General features: G+C 35.9%; 3 protein-coding genes across 3 annotated transcripts; all 3 read left to right on the top strand.

The window, feature by feature from the left end:
- Window positions 1–1,442: 1,442 nt before the first annotated feature.
- Window positions 1,443–2,810, top strand: TRIADDRAFT_63474 (expressed hypothetical protein; the record flags this gene model as incomplete). The annotated part of the gene is made up of 2 exons (XM_002108532.1): window positions 1,443–1,651; window positions 2,580–2,810. The coding sequence occupies exons 1-2, from the start codon at window positions 1,484–1,486 to the stop codon at window positions 2,808–2,810; spliced, it is 399 nt and encodes a 132-aa protein (XP_002108568.1). The 5' UTR covers window positions 1,443–1,483.
- A 6,120-nt stretch (window positions 2,811–8,930) lies between these two features.
- TRIADDRAFT_18274 (uncharacterized protein) lies at window positions 8,931–11,919 on the top strand (the record flags this gene model as incomplete). The annotated part of the gene is made up of 11 exons (XM_002108531.1): window positions 8,931–9,065; window positions 9,219–9,328; window positions 9,508–9,607; window positions 9,765–9,854; window positions 10,162–10,292; window positions 10,568–10,662; window positions 10,846–10,891; window positions 10,963–11,017; window positions 11,173–11,245; window positions 11,403–11,485; window positions 11,734–11,919. Coding segments are annotated over 11 exons (1,104 nt in total), but the record flags the coding sequence as incomplete, so codon positions are not given.
- A 4,801-nt stretch (window positions 11,920–16,720) lies between these two features.
- Window positions 16,721–17,482, top strand: TRIADDRAFT_19523 (uncharacterized protein; the record flags this gene model as incomplete). The annotated part of the gene is made up of 1 exon (XM_002108530.1): window positions 16,721–17,482. The coding sequence occupies one exon, from the start codon at window positions 16,721–16,723 to the stop codon at window positions 17,480–17,482; it is 762 nt and encodes a 253-aa protein (XP_002108566.1).
- Window positions 17,483–18,092: the final 610 nt, after the last annotated feature.

Raw genomic sequence — 18,092 nt, 5'->3', positions numbered from 1 at the left:
ACGTTATCAATCATTGACTCCAGTGTCTCCTATGAGAATGTCTCGACACACGGATCATTTGATGATTTCATTTCAAGTATTTAGTGCTAGTTGCTTTAGTGCAATAAGTCATACCTACCATAGGATAAGCTGGTGTACGTTGGCGAATATCGTTGTACGTATCGACCGGTGGAAAATTACATAGGTGTAGCTGACGCTATCACTGGTACACCTGCGCTAAGGTCGAGATAGTGTTTTTCAAAGCTTTGGGTACACATTAGAAGCATAACTAGCTAACCCTCTACAGTACTATACACATGTTTACAATTTGATGGTAGCAAGATTGGATTTCGATTTTTAGACTAGAGTTATTTTAATGCTAACTATGGATTTAATTCAATTCAATGCATGAATTGCTGTTCGTCAGAACGGAGATGAATGCAGTATGAATGCTACGAAGAAGCGCTCTCTTGATGCAGTGATCGGATACAATAGACATGATATTTGAACCAATCATTTTTACATAAACGCTGTATAATTATAGAATGAATGCAATACTATGAATATTCGCCATTGGAAAGAAAGATGTAACAATGAATTTAGTTCTAGCAACTTTGTCACCTACCAGCCATATTTCGAAAGTTTACAGGACCAGCCCCAATCGCTTGCGAGGAAATGCCTAGTATTGCGCAGCACCGTACAGTATAGCAAGTCTGAAGATGCACCAGGTGACTACGTACAGTACAGTACAGTAGGTGAGGAGATGTCTGCTACTGCGCAGTACCGTACGGTAGGCTGGACTCTCGAAATTGACATTACAGTACATGTACTGTAGAAGTCCGTGCAAGTACTGTACAGTACAGTACAGTACTGTAACTGGTGGTAAAACTTGATAGCTGAAAAGACAACCATTTTCTTATACGGTAGCACTAGGTGACTACGTACAGTACAGTACACTAGTACAGTACACACAGTATGATTTGAGCTCTGATCAGAGCATGAATCGCCTACTCATACAGTTCACACTTACTCTGGTCACTGCTGTGGTTTACAGCAAAGGATGCATATCTCTATCATAGTCTATGATTGATAGACATGGCCTATTCACTTAACCGAAAGGAAAAAACAAAAACAAGCAAAAGGATTACAGTACAGGTAGATTCGTCCTTTTGGACAGATACTGTACGGTACAGTACAGTACAGTACGTCATTACTTTGTACAGTACGTGTACAGTGTACAGTACTGTACAGTAATTCTTCTACAGTACAGTACAGTACAGAACTGTATTTTACACTGTGCGTACTGTACTGTACAGTACCGTATAATACAGTACTGAGAACAGCACCTACAGTATAGGGTACTGTAAACTTGATACCGTGCGACGACCCATATGAGCAGCCATCGCTTCGTTCACGCATTTCCTCAACGTGTTGCTTCAAATTCAACTTCTTGTGCTCCCATTAGCATCTAGTTTTACAAAAGGGTAACTTTATTTTTGCCGATATGCCTCGCAGACGTGGTGGTGGTGGATTTGGTCGAACAAGCTCTGTTCCAGCTACAAGGCCAGCACAGCCTTCTCAACCTGCTGTAGTACAACAGCAACCAAGACAGCCCGGACTATTTGGTCAGATGGCTTCAACAGCGGCTGGAGTCGCTGTTGGTTCTGCTGTGGTAGGATGAATGATACAACCAAGCTAACATAACTAGATATAATTGCGATCTACCGTAGTCGATAACCTCAACTAATTTAATAGTGAACGTTATTCCTAAGCTCATCATGCTATACGCCACACGTTACAATAGATAGGATTGAAATATAGGAATGGATTACATTAGTCTGACAATGGGGCAAAAGTAGTGCTGAAAATGATGATGAAAGATGACATGGCACAAGTTGTACAGTGCGCATGGATGGACACACACTGGATGGTAGTGTACAGTACAGTACTGTACACTACTAGAAAAAGACCATGACACATCAGCTTTTAGACTGTGACTACCATAAAGTCAATTCTCCCATTTCACTGAAAATTCGACCAACTAAATTGGCTTAAAACTGAATTAAGCTCTTTAGTTCACAATGTATACAACCGTATCAAGAACAAACTATCGGCAAGAAGAATACTCAATTGACACGTTTATATACTCTATTGTATGACTTATTCTGTTGCCTTCCGCGATAGCGCATATTGGTCATTCCCAAACCAAATAGCAATTTAGCCTCAATGCGAAACCAACAACACTACAACTTGTGGTCTACTAGGCTTTAAGAAATACTTTCTTGTCGATATTACTCTATACTTGAAGTACATTTAAACCGCTATTCATGAACGAAACCTACTGTAAACCATAGATAAACTAAATCATGCATTACTTCTTATCTATACGCGCATTTAAAAATTATCCAAGCTTGTGTACAAGGTACAGTATTGGAGATCGACTGCGGACTCACGATCAGTATCGTTAATTAGTGTAAATACTATAAATTTTATTTTATTTTGTACAGTAATATATATATAACAGCGATTGTGGCTATCATAGCCAATTAGCTACTATGTAAATGTTCAATTGAACAAATTTTGGATGTCGTACTTTGTAGGGCCATGTCGCTGGAGCAGCCTTAACGGGGGGATTTTCTGGCAGCAATAGTGCTCAAGAGGCGCCACCCCAACAACAACAACAACAACAAATGCAACAACAGCAACCTTGCCAGATGGAATTACAGCAATTTCTACAATGCGCTCAAAATCAGTATGATATTACTTTATGTGAAGGATTCAACGATGCTCTAAAACAGTGCAAGCGATTTAACGGTATGACTCCTACTTGAGAAAATACTGTAGAAGTTACTGACATTTCAATTCTACGGAGAACACATAGTACAGTATTGCTGTAGTGACACTTTCTGTCTGCTCAGCAGTAGTAATTAATCGTGTATAGGCTAGAATGATGTAGTATCTACCCCATTCAATATATAGGTAATTATCGTACATACGCGTAATTTTTGACCATGTTAACAAGCAAATATCATGTTTATACTTACTATAGGTATGGTATAAGAACGAAGATATGGTGTCATGCCGGCCAGACATTAAGCGATCATCAATTTGGATCAATTACAAATGTGCAAAAAGAATGGAATATGCCATAACGCAATAATTGACTATGCTTTCTATACGAGTATTATCTTCTAATATAAAATAAGAAAAAAATTTTGAATTAGCATGCAATTAATTGATGTTATAACTAATTCATTGCAACTACCGCATTTTAATGTAGTACTTTTTCAAACATTGAGGGAATTTAATTGTAGGAATTCAATGCATTAAGTGTCGCTTACTGTACACAATGATGCCATCCTTTGTGCCGCGCTTATACATTATTGCGTTGTAAGGATTCATAAGTTGCAATGTGAATGCGATAAATAAAGCTACTAAAATCTGGATGGACGCGTATTCTGCAAGCAGCTGATATTTAGCGATAGCAGGTCACTATTCATGCCGTATCCGTATTTGACTTGTAAGCATTTTAATCATGGACCATTCAGCAACAGAAGGTACAAAGCTGCGAATCCACTACATTGCTAAATTCACACAAGTCGAAATGCTACATGTTGACAGTACATTTATGCAAAGTATCCACTTTGACGCATTACTGATCTGTACTGTTGGGTGTTGCGTTCACCTGGTATACTATATAAAAAAATTTCTGGGGTTCAGCATCGTTTACCAATCTTGCTACAGTACTGTACGTATATCACTGAGGCAGGGACTAGTACAGAAACTGCATGGCGATCAATAAACCCTTGAGAATTTTAATTGATCTTGCAGCACAGGCAATAAACTGAAACATCAAGTCAAATCGAAATAGACATCCGTGCCTATGCCATTGACGTCAGGCTCAAGTGATGGCATATACTGTACATACTGCTGTATACGGTATGTCGATGATTTCTGAGCAAGGACGTGATCGATTCTTGCGCTAATAGATACACTACTGCATTGGTAAGTCTTGAAAGTCAATGGTACACTCACTCACTGGACAGGTACAGTCCATTCCGTTTCCTGAATTCTTCCTCCATCCCGATAAAATTGGAAATAGCCCCAAAGTGTCCAACACTGTACAGTATGATATTATCCGAAACAGTAGAACTTGAATGCATGCCAACTGAAAGCTTCCTAAAAAACGCAGCATGGACCAACATGAATTCTACAGCGCGATATGGGATGACAAGTAATGACTGGTTAATGACATATTGAAGACATTATCAAGACCACTTGTGGCCATTCCTTTTTGACGTTGAGCATAACAGAAAGCAGCGTCTTCTTCCAGCACAGTTCTTCAGTACTGTATTAATACGGGGGGGGGGGGGGTCTTTACTACTGTACATTGTAAGTGTACAATCGTGGACATACCTGGACTACATGGCAGCGATAGAGTACTTGAGGCTAGCGATTTACGCTGCCGATGTGTAGTAAAAAACATTTGGAGTACTCTCTGCTGTCCAGATATAGAAATTGTATCTCCCTAAGGACGTCCAATTGCTAATATCGCCATTAATATGAGCAGGACAATTTCACGGGTGACATGTTTTTTTCAGAGTCCTATACACTGTACTGTACACTGTGCACTGGACACGGTACAGTACCGTACAAGTCGAGATCAGGCTTACGGTCATACTGTGCCACTGTGGTTTACGTTGTTGCCCTTGATGATAATAATAAAGTATAATGAAGATTCGTCAGTAGAACGTTCTGGAGACTTTTGTTGCTGCAAATAGAGAATTTTTCATGACTGATAGACTACAGCCATCGTTAATCAGACGTAGAGAGTGGATCGCCATTCACGTTATGCCAAGGCAATAAAATCTCGCTGGGTTGACGGGTGACATGGTTTTTGAGAGTCGAGTACACTGTACACTGTGCACTAGACACGGTACAGTACCGTACCATACCTGATCTCGACTTGTGTCGAGATCAGGCCTAACGGTCATAATGTGCCACTGTGGTTTACGTTGTTGCCCTTGATGATAATAATAAAGTATCAATGAAGATTCGTCAGTAGAACACACTGGAGACTTTTGTTGCTGCAAATAGAGAATTTTTCATGACTGATAGACTACAGCCATCGTTAATCAGACGTAGAGAGTGGATCGCCCTTCATGTTATGCCAAGGCAATAAAATCTCGCTGGGTTGACGGGTGACATGGTTTTTGAGAGTCCAGTACACTGTACTGTACACTGTACACTGTACACTGTACACTGTGCACGGTACATTTCCGTACCATACCGGATCTCGACACAAGTCGAGATCAGGCTTACGGTCATACTGTGCCACTGTGGTTTACGTTGTTGCCCTGGGTGGCCTTAACGGTCATACTGTGGTCGTTGTTGCCCTTGATGATCATAATAATAGAGTGTCAATGAAGATTTGTCAGTAGAACGCGCTGGAGATTTTTGTTGCTGCAAATCGCGAATTTGTAGGTAGAATTTTTCATGACAGATAGACTGCAGTCATCGTGAAGCAGACGTAGAGAGTAGTGAGTGAGTGGATCGTTATTGGTGTTATGCCAAGGCAATAAAATCTCGCTCAGTTTAAGGAAGAAAGATACACTACAAGCAAAGCGCAACCAGTCGATTGACGACCAGCCCTCATCGTCGACGTCATAGGCTGCTCAATGACGCTCCAAAGCAAATTGCTTTCTCCAAGGTAGGATATAACTTGCGAGTAGAATCCATCAAGATGGCTGTTGTATTGACATTTTTTTTTTTGGGGGGGGGGGGTTTAGCACAGCTATTCTGCCTTGACTGACGTAGTCCAATCCATTGGAGGCTCTATTTATTTATTTTTAATCCACATGCGATATGCAATAACACGCAGAAGGGATCACGAAACGTCGTCACCAGCGCGATAACGTTCAACTAGATCATGTTGAATAATTAATAATGTGGAATACCGCTGAGATTAACTCTATTGACTTGAGCTGGAGTGGATTTTATGGGATATTTCCAATGTTTTTCCCTTGCCTTTTTTCATATTAACATGAAAAAAGGCAAAAATTACTTTTCTACTCTATCATGGAACGGATGTAGTAGTTTGATGGACTGATAAAATGCATGTAGGACAACATAATAGTATACAAGCAGAGCAATCAAAAGGATAACAATCAAGTTGTTACGACTGCCAAGGAACCAAGTTATTCCTGTCGGTAGTAGTGGCATTTCCTTCTTCTTTACTAACTGACTAGTAGAATCAAAGTCTTGTACAAGACTTTTTAATCTTTATGTCACTTTCAATGATACAAGTAGTTTTAAGAAAGGCAGACGTACAGGAGTATTACCGACGATGATAAAGTCAATAACATGGACTAGAATTGGACGTAGTAGGAAACATCAAAAATTGGATAACTTGACGACGATAGACCTCTTGTCAACAGATTTACTTGCTCTTGTCTCGTCAGGGTACAATTTTAGAGTACAAACAGTTTGGCTAAGGTTCGTCAATGTTTGATTGTTGTTCTACCTTTTTGTACATAGATTGATTGGCAAAGTGCAAGCAGACTATGTTATATCACTATCGCTGTAACGCTAAAGTTATCTCCACCAACGCATTGTATTGATTTATTGGCTGGTCATCATCAGACTACTGGCATTTTTGCACATTCTCAACATATTTTCCCCTTCATCCATTCCTCGACCTCCTCCTTCAGACTGCTGCTGTATGTAAGCCTAGATATTGTGTAGAGGAGACGTTTCGTTCTGTGCCGACGTCGTTGAAAACAACAACAACAACAAACATTTTGCAAAGATTGCTTCAAAAACATGGCTAAGAAAACTCCCTACCCTTCCAGTGCCGATTGCGATGACTGTGGCGCACCGTGTAAGTACTAAGTAATGATTATATTATTTGTCCAATCAATGATGTCGATTGTCCTTTGCGGTTTACTTATTTCCCCCCCCCCCCCTCTCTCAACCAACCTTAATTTAATCCATCTTAAATGATACCCTACCATGTAAAAAGATTACATGATATTTGGGAGAGTATTGTTGTTGTCTCCACATCAGTTCCAGTACAATCATTCAGTGGGCTATTGCCACTGCAATAAATAGTAAATGGGCATTCACTGAAGAATGATAATAATCGATAGAAATCGGTCATTCACTTTCTCCATGCAACTATAAACTGGTACTAGCATGAATAGAAGATACATGCAATCAAGTCCAATATACGCGTAATTCTAATCATAGTGGACCAAGGTCATCATGATTTAGCTGTAGCTTGTAGGTTATTCTTTTTACTTCATCTTATCAATCAAGAGACTACTGTACACCATTGGTACTTTAAAACATTGAATGATTGATGGCGTGATGATGATGATAACCATATATTATTCTTGATTGGACGTAATTGAACTCATCATGCATTTAATGACTCAATTCATTCCTTTGATTATTTTAATTAAATGAAGCAAATGATGAAAAATGTCATTTGTAAGCTATGCAGTACACTACAGGATATCCATTAGTTTGCAAGACGGTCTCAGTGCTTATCGACGCGTAAAATTATTCCTGACTAGTTAGGTCGTTAAGTTGTCGCTTTTTAACTGTGGTCGGGACGCAAATCATTGCATTATCCTACTGCGTACAGTAGTGTTCTTTTGTCCTTCAAGGACAGTATTTCTTCTTCCTTGGCTATTAAACGTTGTAAATTGCTCTGTTGATACGGTCCATGTCTAAAATCGATTCTCTAGACAGCAAACTGACATTAATTAGTTCAATATTGAGGATAGACTGTTCTACTGTACGTACAGTAGAACCAAGATTGAAGCCCGTTGACGTACAACAGTAAAATAATTTCCAATCTCCATCAACATGATCAATATCATAAAAACGTAACATAAAGTTGGCACACTACTGTACATGGAGAACTTGAGCATCTTTTCTTTCATAGGTTGAAATTAGAGTACAGTATATGCTACTATTCTTCATATGAATAGTTTCAAATCGTGTAAATAGATCTTGAATAGTTGTGTCTTGTGATCATTCTTAGTTTTTGTAGTGTAATAACGGTATCCTCAACATGTTTATTGATCTATGACGTTCAATTTGGGTCAGCTTGTCAATACGTAAATATATATACACTTTGATACATGTTTATTGGCTACGAATTCTAATTCAATTAAGGGCAACAACTATATAGGGATACTTGAATTACTATGATACTGTCCGCCGGTAGATTAACTGAAATGAAAACCGAGACATGCTTACAATATATCAAACTGATTACAATGAACGTTGCAGTATGTTATCCAATATTTTTCATTACCTATCCCAAGATGTTCCGTTGAGAGATACAAAAAAAGAACAATAACAAATTTCATAACTTACTGATTTCTTGTTCTTCAAGCATCCATCAGTATTGTTGCTCTGATCGTTGACAGATTAAAATAAAAAAACAAATAAAACCGATATACCAGTATGAATAATTTTAGTCAATAAACGTCCATGAAATACCAAATCAATTTTGTAGACAATAACGATAATCATCCGAGCATATCTACAAATGAAAAAGCTTTAAAATTTATTTTTCCTTGGCGTGATTTTCGGTACTCAAGCAAGCCTAATTCTTTTAGGCTAGCGATAAACAATATTTTACGGCCTTCGTCAAAGAATGCCAATAAACATGACCAGTTTGAAGTAGCTGATTATATTGTTATCAAAAAAAGCAATCTTTGTCGGATTTTTACTGTACTTCATCTACTTGAAGGGCGATCAACTCGTATACTTTTACATTATGCTGTTCAAACACGTATAATAATTAATTCATTAATAAAATATAAAAAAAAAAAAATCAAAGGCAGAATGCATTGTATTTCTCTGTATACGAGTATTAGCGATTTTAGGACAATTATAACATTTGATTAATTTTTTACTTTGCATTTTATTCATAAGATGGAATGTGGGCCTCAATAAATCGTGCTGTCTTTCTATGTGATGAATGCAGCAGTATTCACCGCAGCTTAGGCAAACACATTTCTTATATTCGTTGCTTAGATGGTAATAACTGGCCTTCCAATCAATTACAGGTATTATAAACGTATTGACGAAGCTGTTATAATTAACCTCTTTCAAATATTGCTTTCCAAATCTGATTGTAAAGGAAGGGGCGATCTTTACTAGCGTATCTATCTTCATCTTTACGTGATACGTATTCTAAATAGAATAATTTTACTTCTTAGATGCTGCGCACGTTACACGATTTGGGTTCTAATAAGTTATGGGAGCATAGCTTGGCTGAATTTACGAATATAAAAAATCCGATCAAAAAGCCTACTGACACCGATTCTCTGTAAGAGTAAAATGCATAGTGTTGTACGTTATATGTAGTAGATAGCAGTCTCTACTGAATGCTTACGTGTAAGATTTTAGAAATAAACATATTATCATTACGCGATATAATAGACTAAGTAATGTATATTTTGACCGATAAAATGATTCTCAATGTATATGTGTTTTAAATCTGTATAGCAAAGATAAAGAGAAATTTATTAAAGCGAAGTATAAAGAGTTAGCTTTTACGAACAAGTACGCAAGTCGTGATGACTTACAGCCTACAGAATTAAATAAGGTGATTTTTTCTGAGATTTCATAGTTATACGCGTATTTTCGACTAAAGATTAATGTGATGTCAACTTATTTTTATTAGCTTCAATAATTACATAATGATGTAATTAAGATTTGTTCTTTCTAACTATGACCTAACTTTTTACGTCAACTATGTATAGCAACTACACCTTGCTGTTTGCCAGCAACATCTCGAAGTAGCTTTAAAGTATCTTTCCTTAGGAGCCGATCCTGATTTCATCATTGATGATGTTAGTATACTGTATTTATGTTGAAATTTGTTACGAAACTAGATATTGTTATAGGCTTATTTTAAGGAAATGCTTTCTTCTAATCGAATAGTCGCAGCTATACTATTTTCAATTAAGGTTGCTAATCGCTTTTGCGTGCTACTATTTGCATGTATTGTTGAACAAAACTGTCCTATGGTTGTATTGTATAATTGTACATGTTGAGATTATTTTAATGCCAACTTGACTGATGTAGTCATACAGCTGTATGCAATACAAAATTATCGCATAACGTTTCGCTAAGTTATGATGGACTTCCATAAAATAGGAGAATGACGTTACTATCTTACATGAAGCAGCTGCTTCTGGGTTTCCATTGCTAGCAGAATTGCTATTAATTTACGGTGCTAATCCAAATGCTAAAGACTGTGATGGCAGGACACCAGCAGATTATGCGTGGTAAATATTAATCGTGTGTAACCTTGTACTACTGTACATCATTTAAATTAAATTGTACAATGCCGTACATCATATGTACAATACTATCGCTTTTCAGTAATCTATTCATATAGTGGTATGCTATTAAATATGCCGTACCTTGTTGGGTAATCGGCGCATGTCAATTGTAGCGTAATCATTTCGAAAAGGTGTCATAGGTTAGCATCTAGTTTATGATAAAATCTTGCCAGAATCTACGCGTATCTATGCCTACTAATAGCCAGTTTTGATTCTAGGAATAACAAACATGATAAAATTGCTGAGCGTATCGTTGAAGTTCAGTACGAGGTTATATCAAAAATAATTCATTTTGTATCTGGAAAAAAGCCCGGTAAATAATATATATTTATATATAATTGCTGTATATAGTACAGCTGCTATGTATCTGACATTGATGCTTGTCATGCAATCACATGTCTATATATATATTAGATTTGGGTATATGGTGTCTGCATAGATCACTAGATGATGCTTTCTTTGAATTAATTCTTAATTGATAATTATCATATGATAGATCACAAAATTCGTAAAGTCTTTCCTGTGCCGGAATTGCCTGCAAAGTAATTTCAATATTTACTTCCTTTCTATTTCTATTTTACCAGCTAAGGTTAATTTTTATTTTAATAACTAGTGTTAATATACAACGGGCGGAACATCTTAAGGATATACGAAAGTTATTTAGTAAAGTATGCTAAAGATATAGTTATATATACATTGAAAATTTACTATTGACGTTCATTTCGAAAAGATTTGTTTATTTTGAGCTATGTATACTATCTCGTCAGCCTTTGATTTTGAACTCTAATATATTTGCTTTTCTCGTTATCTTTTATAACTTTAGCTTTCTAATCGTCAGTTTGAAAATTTAGTTGCTGATATATATGATGAATTAGAAAGACGTGATGCCGAAATGGGTAAAAATTTGATGTCCTTTTCGCCCATATTCTACTGGAAAATATACATATAATTAAATGCGGTTTATGTAATTTATAGTTTACTTATAAACTGCATGCGATTGTATCTAATGATATTTATGAGCAATGAATACCATAATTTTGTATTGTAAATTAGCTGCGCCTAAAGACTACAAATTGAAAAGTTTACCGGTAGGCTTCTTACCAAACAACACCGATTTATCTATGACCAGAAATCAGGTACACTATGTTTTAAATGATTGACGAATTAAAAATTATTTATGTAGTGACTAGCTTCTATTCATATCAGGATTTATCTGAAACGCAATTTTTGTGTAGCATTGATATATTCCCTTTGTTTAAAAATTCCAATCAAGAAAGCGTAATTTTCTGCACATAGTATTGCTCTGCATATTAAAATTTACGAGCCCATAAGTGTAACTAATTACTATTCGTAATTATTCTCAAATTTCGTTTAATTTAAACAGACAAGACAAAAACTAGGCCTTGTAACTGGTGTGGAATTCACCACCTTACTGTATGATATATGGTATGAAACTTATCGTCGCCAAGAAGGCAAAGAACCATTCACTAAATGGAAGGAATCGCAGTTTGGTAAAAATTATAGAACTTACTATCGCTGCTATCATCAATTTAAAGCAAAAATGTTATGAGATAAGCGAAATTTTACCCTTTAGCCCATTGTATAGGTTGTTAACGCAATAAATATGCATAATATGCTATTTTGCTTATCGTAAGAATACTTAATTTTCCTATAGTAGAAACCGTTGATGATATTAGTGGTATGCCCCACTCGAAGAAGATCTCCACTGAAAATAATAGCATAAGTAGAGATGCTATAATGGAGGCTAATGTTAGTACTTAATATAAAGTAAACTCACTCTTTATTGAAATGTCAATTTTAGCTTTGCAATCCGAATATAATGGTGCTTTCGTAAATTATTTGCGTCTTGAAATTTAATCCTCTTGATATCATTAGAACAGCGAGGAGATAACTATGATGCAGAAGTTAGCTATGGGAAATGTAAGTTATTCATTAAATTGCTATATTATTGTGCATATTTAGCTAACAATGTAATATGATAAGATGATGCAATATATATTATGTCCTCTTTATTGTATTGTATCAAACCGGCTCTAGAAGCAATATTTACGCATTATAATTTATGATGCAGGATGAACTACGAAGGATATCTAATATAGCTGCACTGCCAAGCGAAAGAAAAGTTAAAACACAAGAACAAAATTATCAACAAATTTTAGAATATATTTCAAACATATGGAGCTCATTACAGGATATACGCAAAGAGGTCATTGGCATACAACTGCTGTGACAAATCTAGTTTCGAGCTCATTACCTAATCAGCTTTTTACTGACATGATTTGCGATTCTTGTAGGTTAATGATCTAAAGCAACGGGTTGATGACAAAGAAAGGAACCAAACATATGGAATGAATCCATATAGTAATAGCTATGGTTCTACAGGATTTATAAATCAATGTACCAATTACGGCAATACCATGGTACCGCTGCAAAATCAACAATTATCAGGTAGTTACAGAAATAGTTCGCAGCCCAACAATTATCTTCCTACTAATGGTTATGGCATGGGTAGAGTGAATAGCACTAGCCATCTGCACCAGGTACGAATACAACTTGTTACAGACACTGCTATTAACTGTAAATAGTATTACTGAAAGATGTATCGTATTTCCTTCGGTTTGCAAAATAACTGATGCATTGACGTCAGAAGATAGTCTTTGAGTGATAGGAGCTCCATTTACTTTGATTACTGTGCTTGTGACTGGAGCGTTGTATTAACACTAATTTCACTTTGGTATAGAATGTTCCTATGGGTATAAATATGAATGGATGTCGATCAGTCCAAGAACTTTCATTGAATGGCTCGTTACCAGAAAATCAAATGTCCATACCAGATGGTTTAAGTAATGATGTAGTAAGTAGTTTTAACTGAATAGTTATCGTTTTTGACCAAATAGTAAAGTATTAACAATACGATTTGTTATTTTCCATCTTCAATGAAATGTCGGTTAAATAATTGTGTGAATACTACAATTCAGAAATTAAGATCCGCAGGAACGACAGATCAATTAACTGCAAGGTTTGGTCCTCCTGGCTATGATGAAACTATGTCGAACGGCAGAACGGAATCTCTTTTGTTTGAAGAAAATGGCGCTAACTTTGGCAATTTACAGGGAGAAAGGATTGCAACGGACGCTTCCGCTAATGAAAATTTCTCAGAATATTCATCATTAGCAAATGGCAACAACTATCAACAAGGCAGTATTGTAGACGAGAACAAAAATACTTTTGAGCAGCAATTGTTCCTTTGCTACAATAAACTGCAGGAACTGATAAATGCGTTAAATCTCTCTGTAGCAAATAAGGAGGTTTCAAAGTATGTAATTACTAGACTAACTTAAAAAACTGCGTAAAAAAGTTGATTTGACTGACAAACACATTAGATGAAGGCACTATTATGAACAGAGTATATACGGTTCGCACAGGCGTTTACTAAACGTAATATTTTACTTATTCTCTTCGTTACGGAATTGATTTCTGTAGCTTTTGGCCATCAGGAGTAGCCATACTGAGGGCCTGTACGAATTTTGTATCCTGCGTTGATCAGGTCATTTGTCATCTTAGTTACAAAGATATTGAAAGTTATAATCACATTGATACGAGGTAATTTTTAAGAATAGTTGGTGATGCAAATGATTATTTTTTAATTTATTAGAGTAACTGTATTTTGGACGCCTTCATTCGAACAAAGTGCGTTTTTCTAAAATCAAATGCGGAAGAATTAATTAATTTTTGCAAAGAGCCAGGCGATCAAGCTCTTGATCCTAAGAATATTCAATGTATAATGCGCTGTTCTCGAGGTTTAGATCAATCAGCATTGGAAATTGTGCATATCTGTAACTCACCTGAACTACCAAATAACGTACAGTAAATAGGTAAGACGAAAAGCGTTATTATGAATACTTATCGTAATTCAAATGTACATTATGTTTGATTAATTTACGTAATCGAAAGGTAGTATCATATGTCCTAATTGAATTGCTGGACTTTATCAAAGTTAGATTTTTAGTTATATAGTATTTCCAATATTCGATTTATCAATCTTAGAATAATTTCTGTTTGCTATCGTTATAGTACATAGGGTGTCTTCAAAACATTTCACATTTTATTCTCGTAGCTTGCTTTATTCTATCCATTCCTAAGCGATCTAATGATATAAATGTGTGTTTACAGACTCGTCGTATTAACATAATGCGGTAACAATATTGGTAATTATCGTTCTCAGAAAACGATAGCCATTTCAAGTTTTCCTCAACAGTTGAGGAACTGATCTCATAAGATCTAGAAATAGCGTCTATTGATTAATATCTTATCGTAAATGATGTAACGTTGTATTATAATTGCGTCTTCGATTAAACTAACTTAAATTGCCCATACATATTCTATTTGTATTAGCTAAGGCAGAGCTGTATAAGAACAGGATTAATCTGGTGTTGTCGTTATCATTTTAAATTTGGGCAGCTGTATTGATAAAATTTTAGATGTATGATTATCTTTTTCATTGTTGGGCTTATCTCATGACTCATACTGGAGTCAAAATTTCATTATAATCGATAATTGTTCATCATTAAATTATTTACCCTTGAAGTGTTCATCTGATACCCAACTCATAATGAATACGTTGATTAATTATACTTATGTATTTATGATTAGTCAAGCGAGACTATGAATACATGTAATAATTTTATAACCATATCCATTGATATGTATAGACTACTGACTAAAGTATAAAGAACTTGACAACTGTATCAAAATACTCATTGGTAGAGCCATCGAAAGTTTCTGTAAATTTCTTTAAACAGATATTGTTTTCCGATAATTTCCTGTTAGCAAAAATAAAAATGTAATAATGGTTGTATGCAGCTATCGCACGAGAATATGTGAATGTTAATTAAGCAAATTGATGTTTTCTGTTCCCTAAAAAAGAATTAGAATCAATACAATATTATAGGGTAAGTTGCGTGTACAGCGATGTAGTCCGAACTACCTTCATTAGGGTCTCTGATCTTGATTATGTCCTAATATGCGTAAGATGAACAACATGTATGCATGTATTCGAGGGATCTACGATCACTGCTATGCAAGCATAAGGTAATGGAGTCTCAGTCGGTAGCAAACGTATCGTTGTCAAATTGTAATACTAGCTATGTAGTTCAGACTATCTTCACTATGTCCTAATATGCGTAAAAGGATAATATACACGCGAACATTCCAGGGATTTGCGATGACAGTTGTGCCAGCATAATAGCATTTGGGCGAAATGCATCGTTGTCGAATTAAAGTGCTAGACTGAGTAAAATTTGCTTAGTGGAAGAAGGTAATAGGCTATAAATGAGATCCTGTAAGCTAAAGGGTATTTGCAAGCTCGTCTAAAATAGAACTAATAACTACCTGTGTAATGGTTGTATCAAGGACCTTTTAGAGGTAATCCACTTAATATCTTAATATGCTGTCTTAAAAACCGAGATCGGAAATCCATTACTCAGTGCGTTAGTACAAGCAATTCAGGATTAGTGCTGCATTTGCACTTTCAGTTCCATACAATACGGTATATTTAGAGACCTATTCTTGTGTACTGTATCACATCTTCAGCCAGGAACCATACGCGGTTAGAAATCCTCACTAAAGCCTATAAACTTGTATACTGTACCAGGGAGTCCTTCATATCGTCTTTCCAGCAATTTAGAACAGGAAATCTCCATTTCTCTTTTAGTCCAGTCGTTCCTAGTGTTTTACCTATGAACTGAGACTCTACTTAGTGAGTATTCGAAATGGATTTAACTACTAACTTCAATGAGTTTCCTATTAGTCGATAGAAGGCAACTCGGGTACATTTATTGTCTGGAATGAAGACCAGCACTATGGCAACCGTTTCTCAGCTGCAACAACTAATTCATTGAGCAATCAACAACTTTGGTCAATATCCAAGTCTCTGCATATTGTAAAATAGTCCACGATTGTAGATTAGATGGAATGATTTGCTATTATCACTATAGATACACTTAGATGCTGATAGCTTCTGGCGGAAGAACTGATTTATATACGGTAAGTAAGGGAAGTTTAACAAGAAAGCCAAGGTCTAGACAAATTAACATATTATTTAGGCGACACTGGATTACACTCGTAGGTTAACGATCAAACTTGGATAGTTTAGAGAGAAATTTACACCGTTATCCATTTAATAATATAAATACTAAATCATACGAGGCTAATCATTGGCTATGGAATGGTTAGTCATCGCTTTAATTGCTGTAATCTCTCCTGTCCTGTTATTTACATTGAAGAGTAGATGGCTTGACAAGAAGCCTTACAACCCTCACTCCAAAACGGGTTGTTCATCACCGAACTGCATGCGTTGTGGTGCAATAGATTACCAATTACTACATCTAAAATTGCAACAGTTCATAAAATTGACTAATAGCCAAGAACATTTAACAAACTTGTATCAAGTACTAGATAATATCGTTAAGAACGATGGAATCACGGTAAAAAATGCATCACCTTGTACATTGCAATGTCCTACATCACTTTATTTGCCTTACATCTTAACCCAACCTTGGTACACATTAGCTACTAATCACCCATTAATGCAAGATATACAGATATTACAAGAAAATCTCTACTTAATACGTGATGATTATTATGCAGCTCAAACGTTTTCAAAGGGCTGGTGTCATAATCAAGAAAAGGAAGGCAGTTGGACGTTATTTTACTTGTATAATCAAGGCCATAAAGTCGTTGAAAACTGTCAAATCTGCCCACAAACAACTCATCTAATAGATCATCAATTGCGTCATTTTATGCGTGGCAATGTCTTTGGTAATGCTTGCTTTTCTAAAATTATACCATCAACAAAGATTGCACCTCATTATGGTCCATGCAATTATAGGATACGTTGTCATTTGACCCTTCATACACCATCTCAATGTAGCTTAAAGGTTGGCAATGAAACTCGTCAATGGGTTGATGGCCAATGCCTACTCTTTGATGATTCCTATCTTCACAGTGTACAGCATGATAGCAACGATCAAGATCGTGTTATTTTGTTAATTGATTTATGGCATTATCAGCTAAGTCCTGTTGAGAGGCAAGCGTTAAATTTTATTATATAAACTTACATTAAATGATCAACACTCTTGGTAGGCCATTCCTAGCATGAATCTAGAATTATAATTATCAGTAAAAGTTAATATCAATATCAATATCAACGCATATTCAACATTAAAGCTAATTTAAAAAGCAATCGTAATGAAGGGGAAACGAACCAGATGCTACGAAAGTTGACCAAGAATGATGTATACGAGATAAAATATCCTCGCAATGCTTGTTTCCCCACAGAAGAAATTGTTCAATAAAGAGAGACTGCATTAGATTATGGAATCCAATCCATACCTACAATGTTAATCTGGCGTAGGAATCATGCAGCAGATTGAAAATAACATTTCGGATATATTTGAAGCTAATGCAGAAGATCAAACGATTTAATAATCAATAGTCTAAACAATAATTTATTAATGCTATGCTCTTCGTTTCGGTATCCATGCAACAGATTAAAAATAATGTTTTGGATATATTTCCAGCGAATGCAGAAGATCAAACGATTTAATAATCAATAGTCTAAATGACATATTATTAATGCTGTACTCTTCGTTTTGGTATCCATGCAACAGATTAAAAATAATGTTTTGGATATACTGTATTTCCAGCGAATACAGAAGGCCA

Source organism: Trichoplax adhaerens, genomic scaffold (genome assembly GCF_000150275.1).
Source record: "Trichoplax adhaerens TRIADscaffold_1 genomic scaffold, whole genome shotgun sequence".
Classification (NCBI taxonomy): Eukaryota; Metazoa; Placozoa; class Uniplacotomia; order Trichoplacea; family Trichoplacidae; genus Trichoplax; species Trichoplax adhaerens.
Note: the sequence above shows the minus strand (reverse complement) of the source record. Positions and strands in the feature narration are given on the sequence as shown.